This window comes from Pogona vitticeps, chromosome 6, assembly GCF_051106095.1.
Source record: "Pogona vitticeps strain Pit_001003342236 chromosome 6, PviZW2.1, whole genome shotgun sequence".
Lineage (NCBI taxonomy): Eukaryota > Metazoa > Chordata > Lepidosauria > Squamata > Agamidae > Pogona > Pogona vitticeps.
In genome coordinates this window covers 109,042,690-109,067,461 of record NC_135788.1, presented here as the reverse complement: position 1 = coordinate 109,067,461, position 24,772 = coordinate 109,042,690, and the positions used below count along the sequence as shown (strand labels likewise).

Here is a 24,772-nt window from a genome sequence, read left to right as displayed (position 1 = left end):
GGCTCCACAGCTGGATACCTAAACCACTGAGCTATCCAGCAGTTCTTATACTGATATTGAATGCCATTGCCTGGGCCAACTTACATGAAATAGTGTAGGACAGTGGTTCTTAACCTTGGGTTACTCAGGTGTTTTTGGACTGCAACTCCCAGAAGCCTTCACCACCAGCTGTGCTGGCTGGGGTTTCTGGGAGTTGCAGTTCAAAAAACACCTGAGTAACCGAAGGTTAAGAACCACTGGTGTAGGACTTTTTTCCAATAAAAAATTCTTAGGAATATTTTTTTTCTGGTGAGCTCTGGCTAATACGGGCATGTGAGGGGGGGTTGTGGGTGAGAGGGGAACATATTCCCCCCAAAGTTTAGGGAAGGTGCTGCCTCCCTGTCCATGAGTCATCCCTTCGTATAAGGTACTATATGTGTGTTTGTTCCTGATAGGTATTTGATGGTTTGGCTACACCCCAAGTTACATTCCAGTTGGCAAAGGCTAACAAAATTCTGTTGTAAGACAGCTTTCTTGAGACAGGCAATATTAGTCGGAGTTAGTCCTGATTAATGTTGACCGCTTTCTTATTATGTAAATGTGAATTGCATGCTTGGAATGTTTGCATTGTGTCTCATCTGTTGGAGTTGCCTTTGTGAGCAGTGCAACACCTTATAGCGTACAGCAAATGTGTGCACAATTTTGTGTGTGTTTGTGTCTTTTATGTTTCTCTGCATACACACAGTCTGGTATCTCTCTCTGCAGTCAGGCTGATATGTGCGTGATGATGTTGTGGTTCCTGCTTCCTGTAGTGCCTTCCCCTTTGATCCTGCTGGTGTGCGGTATCTCCCCAGGTGTTTGGGCAGATTTGGTATATGAAAGGGAGGGAGGGAGGGAGACAGAGAGAGGAGTGTTTATGTTCCTGTGACGTCACTCTCTGCAGTGATTGTGCATTCGCATTCCAGTCACCAACTCCAGGATCTACACGGAGACAGCTGGGTATCCCTCTGCCCTCTTTCTTTTCCCTGCAGAAAAACTGGAGATGCAAAAGAAGAGTTGATATGAAAACAGCTGGGAGTAAGCACCGCATATTTGGAGAGTGGGGATAGGTCTCAGACAGAGTAGTATGGTATATGTAGAAAGCATGATCAAACAATGTCCGAAAGCCTGTTCTTACAAACATTCAAGGTTAAATTGTCAAAATGCAGTGTCTATCTATAAAAGCATTTTCCTTCCAGGACCTCGTAATACCTATAGCAAAATTATGAAGATGCAGCAGCATTTACTCCCCACTACCATCTCCGAAGCCCAGCCATTTTCAGCAAGGATATTTAATAACATCAGTCAGTCTGTAAAATAAGTGAGCTGGTTAGAGAGCGCGAAGCACTCGTGAGGAATAATAATGTGGTCTGAAGCACGGCTGTCAGCCAAATCCCTCTCCCCTCTAAATAGTGCCCTGGAGACGAAAAGTCTGCTGATGCTCTTTGGACAGAATACGTGGATAATAGTGGGACAACAACAGTGAATGCAGATACCTGAAATCCGGGGCTCCTGTGTCTTATATATAAGGTTGCCAACTCCTTTATTGAAAGCTCCTGTGTGCTGAGCATTTGCTTGATCTATGGATGCTGGCACTGCTTCACTGGCCGATTCCTGCCTATCAAACTGTTATGTTTAAATATTTATTGAAATAAATGTTAAGTGCACAAAACAAGGCGGTTGTTTTCCTAGTGAATTCCCACCCCTACAACAGATTGTTCTTCCTACCAGGACAATTGGATTGATTCAGAGGAATGTGGAAAGGGGAATAAGATAGGATTGCAATGTCACAAAACAAAGAAAATCCTGAAAGGACTTCAGTGCCTGATAACGGAACGAAACAGAAAAATTCAACTGGTGAAGCCGCTCCCATCACTGTATCGGCATCCATGGACATGCTTCTCCTGTTGAATGACAGCCCTACCAGCTAGCCGCCTCCGATTGTAAGGGGGTGCAAGTTAAAGGGTTAGCAGGGGTTTAGAGTTCCTAGAGATTGCTAGGAAGTCAAGCTCTCCTAGCTTGTGTTTTCCTGACCACCTCCTTCCTTGCTGTGCAAACCTCAGCGGAGACCAAAAAAAGCACCCTTGCCCTGTTTACATCTCAGGGTGTAACTGGAGAGGCCAAAGGCAGGACCAGAATAACCGAGGAAAGAGTGATGTGCCTTTTGCTGGAGAACCCCCGTCTCCTTCTCTTGGGGACGCCCTGTCCCTGGGCTGAGATGCTGACAAGGAGGAATGGAAACGGCAACTCTTGTGGTCTGCAGAGCCACGCTGGGAGAACCTCCTGTCCCAGGCACTCGTTATCAATGCTTTCGCCTTGAAATTCTTCTGCCTCAGCAAGTTCAACTAATAGCGTTGTCAGAATAGGACTTTGGGATAAAAAGCCAGGCCCATTTGGGCAGGAGGGCCCGCCAGGGCAGCAGCACGGGCGCACCACAGTTTCAAGTCAGTAGTAATACACTTTGCCAGTTAAAGCAGTCCTCATAAGACCATCAAATCCAACGTTTAAAATTACATACCGAGAATGTGTTTATATGGGGAAATAGATCACAATTTGGACCTCTTGTCGAGCGGTCTGGTGCGATCTAATTTTCTGGCAATCATATAGTCCATGGGAAAATGCGCTCCAGGCCAACCCCAATCTGTGCCCAAACGGGACCTTTCGGTCTAGCTGTAGGGCTTGGAATTTGTGATGCTCAGGAAACCCCACATTGCTGGATATGCTGACTAGGGCTGAGGAGAGCTGCAATCTGATTGATACCATACGGAGAAGATTGTCCAGCCCTGTTTTAGACAATGGTTTGCAAACCTCCTGTACTTTCAGATCAGTTTATAAGCCACAGGGTGATGGTACCCCTGCCAAGGGCCTTGATCAAATATATGTGAAATTTATCCAGTAATGTAAGGATAAATGACTGCCCTAGTGTTGTTTCTGCAATTAACATCATTGATTTTTCAGCACTTTCACTTGAATATGACTATTAATCTTTGATTGTACTTCACCCATAAACCAAGAAACAAAAATCCTGGTCTGGGATACCTTTTCAAACCTACGAGTTTCACTTCAAATAAAACATTTTTGAATGGGTGGAGCTTGTAAGACACCCTTAAAAAGAAAAATAAGGGATTTTAACTTTGAAATATTTTTCCAGGTTGAAAACTACGGTTACTTGGATTGGCCCAGTGTGACAAATCTACCTGCTTCAATCACTGACCTTTCTTTAAAGGCACATTTAATACTAGATCTCTGAAACAGAGTATATTGCTGGAGAGGAGATACATGCAACCTGCCCCCTTTGTAGAAGGGTGTGGTTTTCTGAACACATGCAACTTATGGCCCATTGGAACGGCATCTGGCAGTGAGTGACAAAGAAGGCCGCCATTTTGAATTCCCCGAAAGAATATAGAACAGGACTTTCTTAACAGGGAAAACAAAATGCCTTATGCTCTAATTATTTCCCTTTCAGTAATGTTATTCTGCAAAACAGAGCTAAAATCACACAACTGATTTCAAGGTTGGCGAAGAATTGATCTTGTCAGACAGATATGGCCATACTTTCAGTAGATACACACAGATCTCACAGGCCCCTCACCATTTTGTGAATGGCAAAGACTAGTAGGTGTACATTGTTATGGGTAGACTGGGAAAATGAGGAACAAGGTGCCCTTCATAACTAACGTTATCAAGGAAACCATCCAAAGGGCCTTAGGGATCCGAAAAAAGAATAAAAGTTTGTAAATCATTGCCATACGCCAGAGGATAGCCTTCATTTCAGTCACAGATGAGGGTTTTTCCTCTACATGCACGATAATGAGTTGAAAACACCACTGATGAATTTTGTGTAAATACATTCCAACAGAATATTTTTAAAATGACAGTATTATTAGAGAGGGCACCAGGATGAACATAGGTTAGAAGAAAGGCTGGGACAGAAGCCAAGAAGCAAAAGGAGAGACAAATAAGTAGTAGAAAGAAGCTAGAAGCCTTCTGGAATTTGGAACTGTGAGGAAAAGGTATTGTGTATGAACATTTGGCCCATAGCACCTGTAATCGTCCATAGCTTTTTGGGTATCTTTCCAACACCATGGACAGGATAAGCTGTTTTTCTCTTGTCTTAGTAAATTCCATGAGAACTAGATACAGTACTGTCAGAGCTTGCTTTTTATTGTTCTCAGAAACAAAAATCTTACCATTCCACATTCTGCATGGTGTAGGCCTAGTGGTAAATCCATGCCCTCTTTTGCTAACAGCCAGAGGACGGTTTCATGCTAGCTCCTTCTCTTGCTGATTCTCCAACCTCTTTTATCTAAAGAAAGTTGCTTCTCTCTCAAAGACTTGATTTCTTGACCTTAGAACTATGTTCTGCTCATCACCTGTCTCACTGATGCTAAAACGTGACAGTCGTGTCTTTCTGTCAGTACAAAGCAACATGTGAATTGTGAGGGCACAAAGTCTTTCTGTGCATCAAAAAAAGGGGGGGTGGGGAGGTTAGAGAGAGAAAAAATTAATCCCCATTCTATTTCTTGGAGAAATTTGACTCGGTGAAAAGTAGAACAGATAGACCAATGATGGTTCTTTGGTGGCTGACTTATATCAATGCTTCAGTTTGGAGAGATATTCCCAAAATATATGAACATTTAAAGCCCTGGCAGATAAGAGAAGGGCTGCTAAAACTTAAGGCTGGCCAGTACCTTTCTGCTGCCTCAATATTTGGCGGAACGCCTCCTCCCACCAAGGTCTACCCGGATCACCCGCGCGAGTCAGGAGGTGAGGCTGAGGAGCCTGACGCCGCGAGAGGCCCGGAAGGAGAAGACACGAAACCGGGCCTTCTCGGCGGTGGCTCCTCGCCTCTGGAACAATCTCCTTCCGGCGATTCGCGCGGCCCCCACGCTGGGCACCTTTAAAACCCAATTAAAAACATGGCTGTTTATTCAGGCCTTCCCTCCAGCCAACTCTTGATTTTTTTCTTACTTTTCCTTTTTATTTTTACTGCTGTTCTTGTTTGATTATTATGTATTTGTCTATGTTTTATTATTTGATTTTATATTTGGAAGCCGCCTAGAGTGGTCCGGTGGGCCAGATAGGCGGGGTATAAATTAAATTAAATAAATAAATAAATAAATAAATAAATAAATAAATAAATAAATAAATAAATAAATAAATAAATAAATAAGATGACACTCTTTCCTCATTCCATATACAGAACCTGGCTTGATTAGTAATTTCCTCTTATTTCACATTGGTGATAGGAGTATACTTTGATATACCAGAGGCATCCGAGTAGTTAGGAGACCCAAGAGAATTTGACACACCTTTGGAATGCAGAAGAAACAGCCAGGAGGTTGTCATTACTGTCCCCCCAGCACATGCTGCCTGAGGCAGTCACCTTACTCTGTCAAATGCATGAACAGGAATGTGTATAAGACACTGGTTCCCAATCTTGGGTAACTCCAATGTTCTTGGACTGCAACGTCCAGAAACCCTGTCCAGCACAGCTAGTGGCAAAGGCTTCTGGGAACTGCAGTCCAAGAACACCTGGGTTACCCAAGGCTGGGAACCACTGTTCTAAGAAGTTATTGAACTGCAACTCCCATTGTCCTTTATTTTATTTTATTTTTGCTGTGCCAGCTAGGGGTTATGAGAGTTGCAGCCGATAACATTTAGAGTACTACACGTTCTTCATCATTGGTTTCATGTTATGACTGACCCAGCTACAAACCTTGCTGAAATTAAGAATTATTAACACAGTTGCTAATCTCCATAACAATTAATAGCAAATAGAGTGGATTACATGCACTTTGAAGTAATCACCTGTTCATTAGAGGATGCTTATTTGAAACACAGGTGGTAAGCGTTACTCTTACAGTAACACTTAGAGCTGAGAGTCTCAAACTGTGATTCATGATCTCTGTTCAAAGATCCACAGAACAGTTCAGAATATCTGTTGTTGGCACTCCACTTCATTAATTTTTTTTCCTGATGACAGAGATTAAGACTGGGTTATTGAACAGGCTAAAAAGGCCTAGAGCCAGTGAATTTCATAATACGGTGATGTGCGGTCTAGTTATTTTTTCCTTTAAAAATTTATCAGTTATAAGCCACATCAGAGGCAGTCACCTAGCCTAGGGCATCTGATTTTCATAATACTGTGCCATTTTTATGGTGGTTGGTGGAACTGAAGAAGTAAATGTTATTAAAATATGATTTATGAATGTCCTTTGATTTGTAGAACAAATATATATTTCTTAAATAGTTTATTGACACTCCCTGACATTTCTGAGATGTTCATAGGAAAAGTTTGGAAATTGCTGGCCTGGCCTGAAGTTAGGACTAGCACAATCTGGCAGCTGCCAATAACTCAAGAGGGATCAACTGCAGACCACCAGACCGCTACTGCGGTTTCTCCTTGCCCCAATTACCTACTCTCGTGCCCTGTCACTGTGCCTCAGTGGAGAATGTGTGTAGACAAGCAATGGCCCAAATCCAGTTGGTAAGCCTTACAATCAAAGGAAGCTGCACAAGATAAGGTCCCACTGATTTAGTGGGTTTGCTCTAGTTGGGGCCATCAACTGGATTTAGGCCAAGGAGAGAGGGAAGGAGAAGCAGTAAATCCACCATATTGGTGGGGGAGTGGGGTCAGCCTTTTATGGGGGACCAATAGGAGAGTACAGACCAGGTTAGTACATGGATGAGACAGAACCAAGACTTCAGTGTTGCAGGCAGAAGGATGATCAAAGTACAAGCCAAGTTATGCCATTAAGTGCAGTCTTGTGGAAGTGTCAGTTCAAACAGGGAATAGCCAGGAGCATAGTTGAAGTAGCGTCCAGGCCAGGTTGCCTGGAGATCAACTGAGTAACGAACTGACAAGACAAGAACACAGAAGTACAGTTGGAGTTATTCACAAAGAGGCAAAGCAAGCAGGAATTTCAAGATGCCAGGCATGAATGTCAGCATGCTTTGTATCAGGAGACAATGTTCCCAGTAATTTTCTCAGCCTTCAATGGAGCCTCTTGTACCTGGGTTGGCCTGTAATCCGCCCAAGACTTACTGTAGCTGCAGGCCCGTCAGCATCAGTTCTCCACAGAAAGAGGGCTCTCCTCTCTTGATTCCACAACCTCTCCAGGAGTATGAAGTAATCAGCAGCTGCTTGTTCCTCTGCGCCATTTGTCACTGGATCCATGCCTAAGGAAGATTCCTCCAGCAGAGACATGACAGCCAGATGTAAATGAGGACTAAGGTGCATGTTAGTGCAGTGGTCCCCAACCTTGGGCCTCCAGATGTTCTTGGACTACCACTCCCAGAAGCCTTCACCACCACCTTGGCTGTCCAGGATTTCTGGGAGTTGAAGTCCAAGAACATCTGGAGGCCCAAGGTTGGAGACCACTGTGTTAGTGGATAAGGATCTAGGGGTAAGGCCACTGAGGTCACCTGCCTCCTGGTCCCCTGAAAGAAACCTAAACTTGAAAAGGATTAAGGCAATTGCTATGGGGAATTAAGGCAATCGCTGCTGTTCTTCGTCCACAGTTTTAATTGGCTACATGAATACTCCTGAACCAATAGGGCAGAGTATCCTCCAAGGAAATACTCAGATTTCAAAGAAGACAAAAAGAAATATAAAATTTAAACTATAGATGAATTCAATGAAGCTTCAGTTAAGTGAGCAGGTAGGACAAATTTTTATGCTTCGGGCTGAATGTTAATTATTTTTTAAAGACTACTTTGATATGGTATTCTAATGGGTAATAGGACTGTAGTTACATAACCTCATGAGCACGGGAGCTTCAAGATAAGGTAGTGCTTCAAGACAGATTGACCTACAACCCCTCACATAATCTTTGCTAGAACTGAAAAAATTAAACTCTGTGCAGTTTTAGAACATGCAAGTCAGAGCTAGTACTTCATATTTGGAAATAATTCCATGGTAAGAACTTTTAAAATAAATAATTTTCATCTTTAACATCCCCTCCCTGCAATGGATAGATTTTGCCAAGTCTTATAAATAAAATATTTGTTTTCTCAAAAATCTCTGAAATGGCAAGAAGGCTCTCCTAGATAGACAACGTTCAATTACTCTTTCTGCCAATTAGTCCCAGATGTTCACAAAGAAACGTGGGGCTTATTAGTATTCACAAACAAGATTTTCTCCCCTAAGAAAATCATAGTGTTTTTTTTTCAGAGTTGAAAGTGAATTTGCTACTATAGGTTCTCATCTGGAGTTTTTCCCTGTGTTGTTTTGCACCTAATTAAAAGTTTCTGACTGGGGAGTCTCCCTCCTAAAAAAAACACCCCCTCTTCTCTCCAAAAGAACATATTGAAATTCTCTTTAAATGTTTGTTTTTGTACCTTGACAAATATAATTGTTTTGAATGGAAAGCTTCTAACCAGGAAACTCTGACCTCCAAAATGAACACTGGAATCACTACAGCACTCCATTCTCTTCGAACAGTGAAAGAGAAGGATAAACCATGCCTTTCACGGTGGGGTGGGGCACCCACTAAACAATTTGGATTTTGTCATTGATTATCACTGTCATAACCAACAAAAGGCAAATGCCTTGTGGGTAGGAAGAAAGAGAGGGATGTGATCAGCACACAACCAGATACATTTCACAGGACAAATGAAAGATCCTGGAGAGACAAAAATATGAAATTTGGAACCGATGATACAGTGGACCCTTGACTTACAGACGGCTTGACTTACCAAAATGGAACAAAAACGGCCTGTTACAGGATTAATCGGTTTTCAATGCACTGTAGGTCAATGGAGACTTGACTTACAGACTTTTTGACTTGAGAACCGCCTTCCAATACGGATTAAGTTCTCAAGTCAAGACCCCACTGTACTGGTTTCCCCACATAAATAATGTGATAGATATTATCTCATAATCAGGTCCCTCAGAGCCACAACTTTTTTAATTGGTTTGTCCCAAAAGGTGTCTGAAATGGCAATGACATAAGAACACTTGCATGTACAGTATGCTTCTGATTCCCTACTTAAATAAAGGGAAAAACTGGGTTACTCATATCTGGGAATCAGTTCTCCGAGACCCCCTTTTGTCGACTGGCTGTTGGGTTTGTCTTGAAAGGTCTGTGAAATGGTTAAGAGCTAGAAATGCAACATGTAGGCGCTGTCGCCACTGATTTCTCAGCTTGCAGAGGCGGATTGGTTACACCTCAAAATAAATTCTTCTCTTCATTTGTCCTGAAAGAACTCTGAAACAGTATGACATGAAATTTTGCATGGATATCATCGAGTCGCATTGCCGGTTTAAGCAAATGTGCTTGTTATACCTCAATGTTGGCTTCTCCAGAGCCCCAGTAGGGCCCACTGATAATTAGCTGTTCGTAGTACCTGATTTTGAGTGGGACTCTTCCCTTAGGTTGGCCACAAACAAATTAAGTATCAAGTGCAGAGGGAGAGGAAGAGCCTCTCTCCCCCCAAAAAAGCTGGGTTGGGAAAATAAAAGCAACTCATTTTTATTTTTAACTTGGGCGCATGAAAGTGAGTACTGGGCAGAAGGAGAAAAAAAAAACAATGTGAAAAATGTTGGGTGGGAGAAAAACTATGAAGCACCGGTGACAGGAATGAGTAAGTGGGTGGAACAAACATATTTCTAACCCGGGAAAAGCCACGTATATTTGCCGGTACTTTATCAATTGTAATTTAAGATAAGCTATTTTAGGTGAGAAACTCTTGTTAAGTGTGACTAAGTATTCTAAATTCTAGATATAATCCAGTTTAATTTACCTGTATTTCAGAGTTTTAATTGTTACATTCCAGAACTTTCTCTTCAGACAAAGGATTTTTTTTTCAAATTGGATTGTTTTGCTCTGTTGCTTTTCAGTGTGTTTTTATGATTACTTTTATTTAAATATGATACTTGTTTACATATTTTTATCTGGGTATTTACTGTTTTTAGCTATTAAATGTTATCCTTTTCATGTTGTAAGCTGCCTTGGGTCCTTTTGGATAGAAAGGTGGGATAAAAATATTTTAAATAAATAAATAATAATCTTTTAAAGCCAATAATATGTGGATCTGGAACACGTCTGTAAGGTCCAGAAGTTGTACCAGGTGTTTGCGAGGGAGAAGAAAAATCAAGAATCTGCACTGCATGTTTGTAGAATATATACTTGCACTTTCACAAGCGTAATTTTCTGGCTGAAGAAATGGCATTTTTGTTCAGTGTTCAACTTCCCCAAGGAGGAAACTGAGATGCGCCTGTAATGCTTGACTGCACAGTGTTTTAAGAGTCCAAGACTACAGTTGAGCTAAAAATAGCCATTTATAAAAACCAGGTCTTAAATACAGCCCTTTATCCTCCCTCCCCCTTGTAATTTCTCACTTCACAGCTGTCCCCTCATTCACAAAGAGAGCCCTTTTCACACAGCCCTTCCCTTCCCCTCCCCTACCCCCATCTAAAATAAGACAAGCACTAGTGGTTCTATTTACAAGTCACAAAAAACGGGAAAAAGTGAGTCCAGAGGATGGAGAAAGAGGGCAGACATGTAGAAGGGGGAAGGTGTGTTCCTTCTGCCCCCTAGAGGTGGGTGGAGGTATTTGTCTGAGTGTGGGGTGTGCATGGGGTGTCTCTCATTGCAGAATGAGAGAAACAGACGTTGGTTTTTCTTTCAAATGATTTTTAGGAAGTGTTGCTGCTGTCACTTCTGCTTTTGATGCAATATTCCCACGGCTTTTTGGGTAAGCCCGGGATGGACAAAAGGATGAAGCAGCCGCCTCCAAAGATCAGGACAGCACCGGCAGCTGCTGCACAAGCCACCGACCAGGAGTACTCATACTCCAGAGGGATGGTTTCATCTGAAGTGATAAGCCACCGTACTGACTGTCGGAAAATCTCCAGAGATACCAGAACCATCAAGCCTGGAGGAACAGAGAAAAGAGTACTGGCAGTTACACTTGGCTCCAATCCCCTCTGCCCACCCTGGACAGAGCCCCTTCTTGGAACTTCTGGAAGCGAACTAAAACTACAGATAAGAAGTATCGAAACATTTTTCTATGGACACTTGCTTAGAGGTAACTGGACCACATGGAAGTGCTTTGAATGGCGTCACTCAATAGTCTATAGCTGGAGCCCAGTATATTCAATTCAGTTTCTAGGAATGGCGTGGTTAAAGGAATGTTTGTCCTGCTACAGGAAGTGATGGTGTGAAGGCAGACCTAAATGGATGCTGGAAGTTGTCCCTAACCAAAGGAAGGGCATTTTTCAGAGGCCCCTTACCTGATACAATGAAAAAACAGGATGCTGGTTTCAGAAGGAACTCGACCCCTTTGCTCAGAGCCATTGTGATGCAGAGCGATCCCATGGCCATGAAGGTAATGCTGAGTAGGGACACAACAGCTGCCGTGATGTTCAGTTCTACACAAAGTTGTCAGGCAGGGGAGAAAAACAGTCGTTTCATAAACCTAAATACAGTATTTTACAGGTGATAATAACAGTGCATTCCCAAGACCTTCTATTGTTTTTACTTCTTGCATGACACACCAGGAAAGAAATAAAACAGAATTACACAGACATGCACACTCGTGTGTAATATTATAACTAGGATATAAGGACAAACTGAATTTTGAGGAAGTTTTTTGGAGGCCAGACTTTACTGGCAGGTGGGATGAAAGGGGAAAGGATGTGACTGAAAAGTTCCCAGCTTATTTTTGCTTAAAGCTCTTGCCAACTAATGCTTAAAAGCGGCATTTCAATGGAGAAAAAGCATGGATGCTAGATCAAATCATCACCAAGTAAAGCTGTCATGGGGAGGGGAGAATGGCCATTTGGGGAATCTCAGAAGATCAAATTGGAATCCCAGAAGAGCCAAATTTGGCATCAGAGCTTTCCTCTCCTCTATTCTAATTGGTTGTTATGCCATGTGCATTATTTACAGCCTACAGACTGACATAGAGGCACAGATGAAGTTAGATGCCAGCCAGTTCATCCACCATTATTAGTTGCTGTGTGAACCCACATCCATATTTTAAAACTGATGAATTCCTATGGCAAACTACAGATTTAAAGTAAAATACCTGCATATTGCAAATGGAATTTTAAATTTTTCATTCAGGAGCCAAAGAGTTACAAAACCGACTGAGTATGTATGAAAATGACAGAATTTGGTGTCTTACTCATGGCAGTTACAGAGACCATGGAGGTGTAGAAAATATCAGTTAACTTGTAATGTCAGTTTGAATTGCAAAAATATTAAAGGTCAATGAATTGAAGTTGAGGCTCATGGCACGTTTGAGAATTACAATTCTGCTAGATCCTACTAAAATCTTATTTATGAATGAAATAATACTGAGTTTTCAACAGCACCACTAGCCAAGATATGAAAGACTTTTGAATCTGTATACTCTTACTCTTTCTTTTTTAGTATTCAACAATTTACCAGAACCCTTCAATTAACCATAATGTCCTATTACTGTACACTGGCATGTTTTTTGAGGTTAAAATCAAACTCATAAACCAGCTTTAAGATCCTGGCTTATTCTGAAATACGAAATTATAGTTTCTAGGTTTGGACATCATAGGAGGCTATAGCTTAAGAGATAAGAAAAGAAATAGAAAAGGGAAAAATGCAAGGATGAGGCGTAGGTAAAAGCCATGCTTGTATTTGGTCTTACAAAATCAAGATACTATCAATCAAAGACATCCTGCCTCTCTCTTAAGTTGTCTAGGAGAACTATTGTGACAATAAAATGGAGTAGTGATAATGGTGAGAACCAGATCCTATGCTATTTGTGGGACATGAAATAAATTAATAGGAATTCTTTATTTTATTACTGGCATTTTGCAGAATGGGCTCATGTGGCTATTTTTGTTTTGTTTTGTTTTAAATTCAATAATATCCTTACCTTTTTTAGTAGATCTTTGGAAGATGTGGGCATTCTCCCCAGTGGTGAAAAATTTGAAATATGAACAGTTAGCTTCTGAAAAGAAAAAAAGAAGAAATGTCCTTTTTAAAAATAGAGAGACAGCAGAAGGTAGAGGCACAGTGAGGCAGAAATGCTGTTTGAGGAAACAGTTGACAAACAGTTGCAAAGGCTGAAGTTATGACAATTAGACAAAGACAAATATTTTTTTAATTGGGATACTTTGTTCTAAAATTGCATAATATGTTTTCAGTGTTCTTCCAAATAATTTGGTTTCCCCTTCGTTCGATTTTAACTGTGGAGAAAGTAAGGAGTGGAAAAATTAAAGGTGCTAATATTTTCTTATGCACCCTCTAGGTTGTTCCACACATTATCCAACATCTTAACAAAAGCCAGGAGAAACACACAGCTATCACAACCCTGCTATGGGCACTTCTAAATGACAGGATTTAGACTAATGTAACTACGGTCCCAAGGAACTGTAATTCAGTCACTAACTAAGAACTCTGAACACCTTCTGTGGTTGCAAAAATTCCATGCGGGAAATTCCATTATTAAAACAGTAGAAAAATTATGTGAACTGGAATTGTACACATGCCGTCTGTTGATAAGGGAACATGCAGTATAGAAGATGTGTAGCAACAAGTGTGACTTTAAGCAAAGATAAACAGTCTATCTTCTTCCACAATTCTCCACAGGCCTACCAAAAATCCCGTATCATTGCCCAGAGGAGGAAACTCTATATCTATTCAGGGCATACGCTTCCAAAATATCTCTTAACATCTCAAACAACTTCATATATTACTAACTTTACAGCGTGGTGCGATGGAGCCAGGGCTCAGAAGATTGAAACCTGGGATTTGCTCGGTAGCTAGGAAGTATTATATTACGTACCATACCCCTAAGGCCATTCTATTCCTTCTAAACTTACCTGCAGTCCTCACAGAAAATAAGAAAGAAATGGATTTTTCCAGAATCTGTACCCTTTTTTTTTTTGCAAGCTTTGCTTGGAGTCATGCAAAACATTTGAAAGCAAATGGGTCTTGAATAAGTAATCAAGAGGCACTAGCTTTACAAAACACCTCAGTTGTTGATACAGATGGATCTAGCAGCCTTCATCCTTTAATCTCTTGGTGAGAAAGCTGATTACAGGATTCATCATAAAAAGTATCATCTGAACGTTCAAATTTTCTACTACATCACTGACTTTGTATACTATATACTACATAGAACTTAAAACTTGTCAAGTGGTTTTGTCATGAGGCCCCATAATATATAGTAAAAGGATAGCAATACTTCTTAATACTTCTTTTTTTAACCACACTTACATTCTTTGGCTAGCTGGGAAAGGCCTTAGCGATGCATAGTTTGGATGTCCGTGTTGTACATATATGTAGTGCATCTGGTAATTTGGAGTGTGTGTGAAGTGGTTCAAGGAACTAGCAACTTGCTCACCCTCTCCCTAGTTTGTATTTTACTAGTTTGTATTTTAAATGCCCACATAATGTCCTAGTAGGTATAAAAGTTAAGTGAAACTGGGAATTTTGGTTGATAAACCTGGAAGAGGCTGCAATGTTTTTTTTTTAAAGTCAGCCCACCAGTCTGAACTCCACGAATGTTTGGAAGGGACCCAATTTCCAGAGCCTGGTAGTCTAAGCAGGGAGCTGGGGCAAAACAAGGTTCCTCGCTTCTCAGGCCTGAGGGCTCATCCTTTCTAAATTCCTTCCTTGCCTAGCGGAGTGGTTTTAATTGTGTCCCCAGGGAGAGAAGCATTTCGCAATTACTGCAGTCTTTGCAGCCGGACAAATTCCAAGTAGCCTTGGGCTCTGTTTGTGCGCATGTGCATGAGACAGTTATATGAAAGATGAGTGTACTTAAATAGGCCATCATTCAAGATTATTGGCTCCCTGGTCCTCCTCTCAATCCCTCCCTCTGTGTCCACATCATCAGATGTTTTCCCGCCAGAATTCTGTATGTGGTTAATTTATCTGACAGAGCCTTGCTTATAATTTTGAAACCCAACTGAGTATTCCCAAAATGTTTGTAGTGTGAGAAGATGTGCTACAGATAGAGAACAGAGCTCTGATACTTGAGCAGAACAGACTTTAGGTGGTGCTTCTTGTCATGCCACAGAGTTTGAGGGTAAGGAAAGGAATAGTCAGGGACCGAACCGGGTGGGTGGAGATCAAATTCCTACTTAATTAAAAAGAAAAGAAAAATGAACTAGAAGGACTCTGAAGTTTATCCTCACGGATGTAAGAGTGTTTGGAGAAGAGAACCGTTAGGGTTGGTATCAACAGTTAGTCCCCTTGGGCAGAGGTCCCCAACCCCCGGTCCACGGCCCGGTGCTGGTCCGTGGCGTGAGCCAGACTGAGCCACCGAGACAGACCTCCTGCTCCACCCCCTGCACGCACTCACCCCCGCACAGCCCGTTTGCACCTGTGCGTGCTCCAGCACGCCTGTGCGAGCGTCACTGTTTGTGCATGGGCACGAGTGCACCCATGCCCAGACAAGCACCACACTGCCGTGGTTGTGCGTGCACGCAAAGTGGCATGCACTTGCACGGGGGCACGCTCATGCAAGAGAGAGCACTTGTTCATGCATGCGCATGAGCGGGGGGGTCCCCCACCTTCCCCAGCCAGTGCATGGACTGAAAAAGGTTGGGGACCACTGCCCTTGGGAACCTGCTGTCGTAAGACCACCAAGCAGCCATTTTAGTTCCTCACAATTCTTTTGATGCAGTGCTACTCTAGACACTCTGCCCAGACATTAGCCAGGGAGATGTGCTGCTGAGGGCTATCAGCGTCTGGGGAGGGGACATCAGGAAAGAGGCATTTTGTCAAGGGCTGCTCCAGACCTCTGTCTGTCTGCCTGTCTGTCTGGGCAGCATAAAATAAGAAACAGACAATAGTGCACCTTGAACAGAAGCTCATGAGGGACTTTTTGGTCAGTACCAGAACTGGACCCACACACCTTTCACACAAAAGCCCAATCCTGTGTTTCCTTCTCTTCCTTTTTCTAACATCAGCAGCTTTAGAAAAAAAATGGGAAAACTTCTTCCTTGCTGTAAAGTAACTGCTGAGCTGAACTGAACCTGGTCCAATCTATCAAATATACTGAAGAGGCTTCTGCAGTACAACCCTTGAACCAAACAGCATCTATTATTTGAAATGCTGGGCAAAGATTGAAATAGGAAATGCACATTGAAACCTTACCCAGAGACAAAAATAATGAGATGAAAGGGGATTCAGCTGAGAATTCCACTTTTGCTCCAAAGTCCTTTAATGTCAGTTCTAATTCTGAAATTGTGAGTTACCTCATGCTGAAAAGAAGCTGTGCCTTTCTAAATGTCTTTTAGAACAGAATAAGTAGAGAACACAGAATGCTATGCGAAGAAACTATGTAAATTAGTGATAGGAAAAGCACACAAAATAACACAAAGAACCACAGAGGTTCTCTGTGTTACACAGCTCATTTGGAGTGGCTGGCGTAAGGTGTGTAGATTGCCATGTAGTGTGATCAATAAACCTCAAGTGACCCTATTTGGCTCACTTCCTTTAAGAAAAGTTTTCCTTGCCCCCTTGTATCGCCTCCCACTTCCTGGGTTAAGCTTTCTATTTTTTTCTCCCCCCCCCAAAAAAAGTATAGTGGCTGGAGGAGCAGAGGAAGGAGGTTTTTAAATGTCCTAATTTCCCAATATCATTAAGTGGTTAAGCTGTCTGTTTAAGCCACTAATAATGCTGGGAAAATTGACACCGGCTGGAAAATTAAAAGCAGGAAGTTGCACTATGGTTTAATCTCAGCAATCACATGTCCTGGAAATGAACCAAAATGGGGCAATCCTACTTGCAGTTAAAAACAGAGCAACCACTGACAGGGGCCCAGAAAGGTACAGAAATGCTCTGGGGGTGAGCTGGTTCATTCTAGCAATTATGTCATCGGATCACTAGCAATAGGAGAAAACTAGACTATTGCTGCAGCAAATCCTCCAAGTCAGTGAGTTCATCTTGGATTAAACCGGTTTGGGATAAGCGGAAGTTTTTCCCAAACTGGGAAATAGCATGACTTCCTTCCATGCCAATCTGAACTGATTTCCAGTTGAATATATTGGAGAGAAGGAAGGCTGGTTGGGGCTCCCTGGGGGCTGAGGGGTAGAAAAAAAGGAGTGGAGTTCTTTTATAGCTCACACTAAAATCAGAGCCAGAGGAATATTTAGTGTAATAAGTGACACAAACTTTATAAGATCTCAAGACCTACACTTCCATGTTAGGAAATGCAATCCTTGGTGGCATCCCTAATGGAGATAAAATAACTTCCTGTGATAATGTATGAAATGACACAAGGGCAATTTATGAACTCACTGGAATAAAAAATGAAATGTTTCTCCTATGTCATATCACTTCAGGCTGGAAAGAGAAGATTTCTGAATACAGTACCTCCCAATGATAAAACCTCTCTGCACAACTTAAAATAACTTCCCATGATTTCTGTCTTCATCTTGATGTGCTAATATTCTCTCCTTTGGCTGCTGCTGTGGGAGCAGCAAGCACATTGCCCCATGTATCTGAAATGCTGTAGGAAAACATTAGCATATTCTTGAAATGAACATACAGTGTAATTTAAGCACAGGGCAGACAGACAGGGTAATTGGACCTGGTTCTCCTCTTCAAGTGCTTGATTTGTGTGCTAACATTATTTCTCATCTGACCTTCAACAAGCTTTGTTTTAGGCTTGCAATAGTAGAGTTGCAATGTTTTGTCCCCGGTTTGGGGCGGTCTGTGTCCCAGGTTTTGGCCATGGAAGCTAAGGGAACTGGATGCCAGCAATGAATCAACCCAAAATCTGGGGTTCATTCTTATGGCTTCAGGGCATGCCATTTAGATGTGCTAGGATGCATACTTTAGAACAACTGCTGCCACTAAGATTCAGATGTTGCCTTTTAAGTGCATCATTGAATCTCAACATTGTCTGTCCATGACATACAAACACACCATTTTGTAATTGTCATTTAGGTCTCGGATATTAATCCTGAAATCTTGAGTCATGTGATGCTGCTGACCTTGCCACCCTGCTTGCAAAGTAGATTGTGTTGGAAAATAGTTCCTCATCTTAAACTATAGGCTCATCCATAATTCTCTGAACAAACCTGCAGGTTACCATCATGTGTACATTTTCCAGTCACATCTTCTACCAGGGCCTGCAATCTATGTGGTTGATCAATTAAGCAAAGCTGGGCCTCGCTCAGCGAAAAGCAGAGGTAGCTCTAGTTACAGGGAGATAAGCCAGAAGTATTAGCCAAGTAATTGGCTTCAATCCCATTTTTCCGGGCTCTCCTCCACTCCACACTTCTGCAATGATTGAGTTACAGCAGAGTCACTCAATCACGTCTGCCTAAGAAAGACACCAGTAGCGGCTGGACACAACCGTGGGAGACAACTTTAATGTAGAAGGCTTGGCTCGTGGCCTTTTCTTACGTCATGTCAAGTCCCACTTCCTTCCCAGTGAAGCCAAGTGGCTGCAACAACTCTTAATATCCACCACTAGAACATGTCAGAGGCTCTGAAAAAGTTTCTAGGTTGTTATTGCTGCTTTATTACAAATTCCAGCATCCCTAAGTAAAAAATTGATTTTCCCAGCTCTGTCCCTGATCTAAATCATTAAATAAAAATAATTGTGTTCCATCAAGTTCATTTCAACTTATGGTGACCTTTTTCCAGGGTTTTCCAGGTAGAGAATACAGTACTCAGAAGTGGTTTACCATTCCCTTCTTGTGGGGCCATCCTGGGACTGTGCAGCTTGCCCAAGGCTACACAGGCTGGCTTTTAGTAGGCACAGTGGGAAATCAAACTCCCAACTTCTGGTTCCATAGTCAGACACCTAAACTGCTGAGTTAGCCACCCAACTGAGCTATCCAACCAAAGCCAAATCATTAAATGACCCCCCCCCCCCCTTATGTATGTCTCATGCTTACTACAAATGTAGGTTAAGACCTGCCAGGCATGTGTTTGTTATCCTCACAATAATCTGTTGAGTATATTGGATAAAGAAACGAATAAGCTTTGCTGCTCAGCAGGGGCATTGAAACCAGGTGTCTCTGCACCTGGCTTGAATCAAAAGGCTTTAAGTTTGTTTTCCTCGCCTTTTATTGCCTTTTAATGGTCATTGATGGTTTTACTGCTGCTTAATTATTCCTGTACTGCTGATGTTTTGATTATTTGGCATTGTTCCTTGCTGTGTATTTAGACAAATTTTTACCACCAGCCACTTTCCAAAGAATTACTTGTCTGAGATACTTGACCTTGAAAAGTATATAACCAGGAGAGTTCTGTCATTCCATCCCTCATCTTTCTCTAGATTTTACTGAATTTGGAAAGGAAAAGCCAAAAGTTGTCAATGAACCACCATTGTCAAATCTGATTCATTTGTACCTCCTAGACCTGCTTCATCGGTACTTGTACACTCCACTTGTACTTCCCACTACCATGAGATTCTACATCTTAGTTGAAAGGAATCACACTAAGAGAAATTTTTTAAAAAGGGCATATATTTTGGAGCTGATTGACCAATGTATTCTAGCACATGTTCAAACATCAAAAAAGAAAAACTCAAAGGAATACTTGAGCTGAAGCCCAAAGCTCCAAAAATATATGACATGTGAATGCCAAAGCTTGCTCACATCATCTTTCTATAATCATTTCTGTACTTTGATATGCCTTCTTACAGATTTCTTGTCTGAGCTTTCTTGCTTTTTCTTTAAACTGCCTGTACCTTGTACTTGGGAGAGTGTGGGATTCTCATGTGTTGGGCAAGGGTGAATCATGCAGTGGATTGACTAAAAATGAAAGAGGGCATCCTTTTCCACTGCTCCAACACTCACTCCTTACGCAACCCCGCTCTCTTTTTCTTTCTATCCCTCCCTCTGCCACCCCGTCTCTCTTTCTTGTTTTGAATGTAATCCTCTCTCTTTCTCTCTAGCTATCTTGCACTCTGTCACTCTTTTCTCCTTCTGTGCCTTCTGTCTTTGTGTCTGTCACCCTCTCTATTGTTCAGATCTCTTAAAAGAGATCTATTTCTGTTTCCCTTACTGCTCTGTCTCACTCTCTCTGCATGTGCCTAACTCCCACAGATACCATGCATGTTCAGACATCAAAGCAGAGCTAATTGCCTCTTCCTGTATTTATTACTTCTTAATTGGTTTTTTGCATTTGTAGCTTCTTACAAGAAGCTCAAGGGGGGCAAACATGGTGCTGCTCCCCGTTTTCACCCTTAGAAGAGGTTCATTCAGCTCATCCTGGATCTTCTCCCCATCTTTACCTTCTTTGAGATTGTGGTTACTTATGCAATAACGGCAGCCTTCACACAGCAGTATTGTAGGACATCATGAAAGCAGAACTTTATTGTAGAGAACATGAAGAAAGGATGTGAGGGTATCCTTGAGTGAATCAAATATCCTCCTTGTTGAAGTCAAAGTTACCCATGGTAACAAGTAACCTGAATCAGTAGGGAATATAGGTGTTTAGAATTATCTTTTCCCTTTTGGGTTTTCCAGGTGACCATTTGTGGAAGTGCAGATTACTACATATACCCAATTTTAGTTCCTTGTCTTTGGATATCACAGCAGTTATTGTTCTCTTTAGCTAGGGAGAACAGAAACAAAATGTTTTTCCTGTGATAGCTATCAACATGTCTCCATTACAGAATCCAGCATTGTTTCTAAATGGATTTCCTGAAGCAACAAAGGCAAGTTCTCTATTTTTTTATTATTTAATTATGAGCTGCCAGAATTACTTGTTATAAGCCTTCAAGCCAGAACTGACTTATAGCAATCCTAGCAGGGATTTCAAGGTAAGTATGGTACTATGCTGAGGCTCCAATACTTTGGCCATCTCATGAGAAGACTCCCTGGAAAAGACCTTGATGTTGGGAAAATGTGAAGGCAAGAGGAGAAGGGGACGACAAAGAACAAGATTATTGGACAGTGTCATCAAAGCTACCAACATGACTTTGGCCAAATTCCGGGAGGCAGTGGAAGACAGGAGGGCCTGGCATGCTTTGGTCCATGGGGTCACGAAGAGTCGGATATGACTTAACAACTAAACAACAACAACATGGTACTTAAGGAGTGGTTGTTTCACTTCACCACAGTCAGTTTCCATAGCTGAGTGGGGATTTGAACCCAGGCATCCTGAGTCCTAGTCCATCACTCTGTCTATTACACCACACTGGGTATCTAGAGTTGCTTTTCTATTTAATAGCCACAGGTCCAGGATTAGTGTACTGTGCTACTAGAAAAAAACAAATAGTTCAAATATAACTACTAACATGCTTCCAGTAATTTCATGTGAAACAGGACTATAATTCAGTGAGAGGGCACATACTAAGCATGCAGAAGGACCCATGTTGAATCCTAGTCAAGTAGACAATACTAAGCAAGATGGATCAATGTCATATGTTCACTGGAGGGAGTGGAGTAGCATGTGCTTCCAATGTAGGAATGCCTTTCATCGGGGAGAGGAGATGAGCATGTTGCCCCTTTGCATAAAATATTGGAAGTATGGACAGCGGATAAGCATCAGTCACTATTGGATTCTCCAATATGCTACCACACCACTCATGAAGGGATTTAGGAGGAAATGCAAAGCCATCTAAAGCCACCTTTCCTTCTCCCTCCAAAGCAAAGCAGGATGTTTTACCCACTGCTCCCTACAAATTATCCAGCGCAGCTCAAAGAGTTTCCTGGTTCCGTCTTGAAGTACAATTTGGGTTTAATTCTGGGGCTGTTCCTTCTTCCCAGACAATGACTTTGTTTTAGGCAATGCCAGTCACTTAAAAGATATGAATAGAAAAGCAAAGGAAATAAAGAGGGAAAGGCCATTTTAGGAAGAAAAAAGAAGATTAGAATGTGGATATAGTAGAAGCCCATAGAGGCGAGAATCCTGACCACCCAACACATAATACTTACAATAAATAAATAAATAAACGGTTTCCTGTACTCACAATTCTTCTTTCTTGCCATTTTTGCACGATGATAGTCACTACCCGTTGTGCAAGTGGAATTCCCACTGGCATGAATGTACAAGTCACATGCTTCCAGACAGAGCTGGCCTGAACATCTAGAAACAGATCTCTCCAGGGAATAATATCTAGAAATAGAGTTGCTGGGGACACAAGTCTGTCTGGAAACATCAGTCAGCCCACCTGTCTTTCCGAGACATAATGCTGGAGATTATGCTGCAGCTGCCCCGTTTGTATGTATGGCTGTACAAAGCTTGGGTGCAGCTGGGTGGAGAATGAAAAAGTAAAATTATGACTGAGGCCAAGAGGGGCATCCAAATTGAGACAGTTTATCTGCTGTCGCTTTTAGAAACGAATCTAGTTTCAGTGTGTGATGGACAGTCCATTCCCGGCTGTGGCTGCTTAACTCAGCCATTACCCCCTGTTGTCAAAACCTGGTGCCTCATGCCTAAACTGGAATGTGTCCAAAAAGAACGGTCACTTCTTTATTTCCAAGGCTGTCTGTAATGCTCTAAGAAACATTCCCTGGGCCCCTTTCTATACCAGGCAGTCCTAACCACTATATTTGAACCATATTCTGGAACTATTTCCGTAATTCCTTTGCATATAAAAATTAAATCCTTATTGGGTAATCTGCATGTCATTTTCAGGGAGATGCTAGCTCTTGAACACCTTTGAATCCATCTAATGCTGTTTATATTAAATAATTCTTTTACCCTCTGAGGTTAGTGGGGGGAAAGTCATCTCTCAGACGGCTTGTGAAGTCCTTTCATCATTCTATACAGTTTTAGAACCCATTTTCAAAATGGTCATCCTTATCCTCCAGGTTAGATTACTGCAAGGTGCTTTCTCTGGTGTTGCTCTTGAAGATTTTTTTCCCCAGAAGCATCATCTGATCTAGAATACAGATAGCTGGGATGAAGATGACAAAGCACACCTCAAGAACTTCACAGGTTTCAAATTTATTTCTGGGCATAATTCAAAGTGCTGTTCTTGACCTAAAAAGCTATAAGCAATGTCAAGCTGGCAGTATCTGAAACCTTCTCCCATATGAACTTCCCCAGACATCCAGATTTTATCAGAGGCTTGCCTTTGCAGGTGAAATGTACAAGTGAGGGAATTCTCCCTGATGGCACCTCATTGTTGTGGAACCTCCTTCCTCAACTTTGTGGTACTTTCTTTAATGTTTTTGAAGTACCAGCTGAAAAATATTCTTATTTAAATAGGTAAATTGATGTGCTGTATTTGGTTATCTCTCAGCCGCCCTACAGGTGGTGCTACTTTGTTTTCATGATGCATTTAATATGTCTGGTAAGCTTGCTGTGAAAATTGGGATGGAAAGGTGCTATCCATATTTTGAATATATAAAAATAGATGCTGAAATACAATCTTTTCATTGACTTGGAGACTCTGGCACACATTTACTGCCACAGACGTCTCCATTTGCTACAGTTTAAATTGACTCTGGAAATGAACTGAGAATCAATGAAGACGTTACAGTACCTACATTATATAATTGCGTCATCCTTATGCTCAGCATACCCATAATTTGTAATAAATGACACTTCTGAATTACTTTCAAGGGCGATCCCGCATACAGTGCCTTGCACCACTCTAAATGGGAGATGAGTATTGTATGGAGCTCTTAAATCATCATGTCTTTGTCCAGGAAAGATCATAGCTGTTGTACCAAGCTAGGTTGTTAAAAACTGGTCTGTGAAAGACATGGCTGTGCTTCTAATGACATGGACCTATGTATTAATATTCCCAATCTATGAACCTGATTCTTGGAGGGATAACCTTAGAAGAAGGAATAATATTAGGATGGAGGAGGGCAGATTCTCCACCCTGTAGTCTTCCACAGGCCAGAGGACATGAGGGCAGGACCACACCTCTGATTTTATGACCACAAACTCTGATGTCTTTGTTGTCCCTTTTAAAGCCATGGATGGAATAATAGGATAGGAAAATATCTTAGCAAAACACTACAAGCTTGTCCTTGCAGGCACTGACGGAACACTGATCTTGGACCGCAGCTAATCAGTTGAGGCTCATTGGGGAAATTATATATAACCCAGAAAGGTTAATCTGGTGGAAAATGGAATAATCAAAATTTGGAATATTGGAAAACATCTATTTGGTATAATTAAAAAATATAAAATAAGTGAAATTAATAACCCGTTTTTAAATGTCTGGTACAAGTATAGAAAGAATTTATGTCTGTTTAACTCTCCATTAGGACTAGTGACTGAAATAGAGAATTTTCTTGCCAATATGAAAGGTTATGCAGAATTATTTAAAGAAAAAAAGTGATGAGATTAAAAGACTGGTTGTATCAAATCAGATCAAAAGATCAAATGAAACAAATCCTTCAAAATAAGAATATACCATGGTTGAATTATATGCAGTTGGAAAGATGGACTAATGAATGGGTAAAGAAGTCTAATAAAAGTAGAGAATATACAAAGTATGAACAATTTCTATTATCATATGAAGATATTCAGATGACTGGTTCAGTAGAGGGTGCAGTGAATGAAATTTATAGATTCCTACTAGATCTAGAAGAAGAAGAGACTGAGAAAGAAGGATTGAAGTTAGTGTGGGAACAAGACTTAGGAAAAAGAATAAATGATGAAGAATGGAGGAAGATGTGGAAAATGAAGGTTTTACGATTTAAGTCAGTGAGAATAAATATATTTTTTTCAAATTGGGTTTAAGATGGTATTTGACACCGACAAAATTGAATAAAATTAGCGCTAGTTATCTGAATGTCTGTTGGAAATGTGAGAAGGAAATTGGTACATACTTTCCTATGTGGTGGGAATTCGAAAAAGTACAAAGAAACTAATCTTTAAGG

At 41.4% G+C, this 24,772-nt stretch overlaps 1 protein-coding gene across 1 annotated transcript in view; it reads right to left on the bottom strand.

Annotated features, from left to right (window-relative positions):
- Positions 1-10,242: 10,242 nt before the first annotated feature.
- The window catches only part of CACNG6 (calcium voltage-gated channel auxiliary subunit gamma 6), a 36,290-nt gene continuing 21,760 nt past the window's right edge, over positions 10,243-24,772 (bottom strand). The window contains exons 2-4 of the mRNA XM_020792831.3: positions 12,883-12,957; positions 11,258-11,395; positions 10,243-10,899 (exon numbers count right to left, since the gene is read on the bottom strand). Coding sequence (XP_020648490.1) covers positions 10,661-10,899; positions 11,258-11,395; positions 12,883-12,957 — 452 coding nt within the window. The 3' untranslated portion in view covers positions 10,243-10,660. The remainder of the gene's footprint in view (positions 10,900-11,257; positions 11,396-12,882; positions 12,958-24,772) is intronic.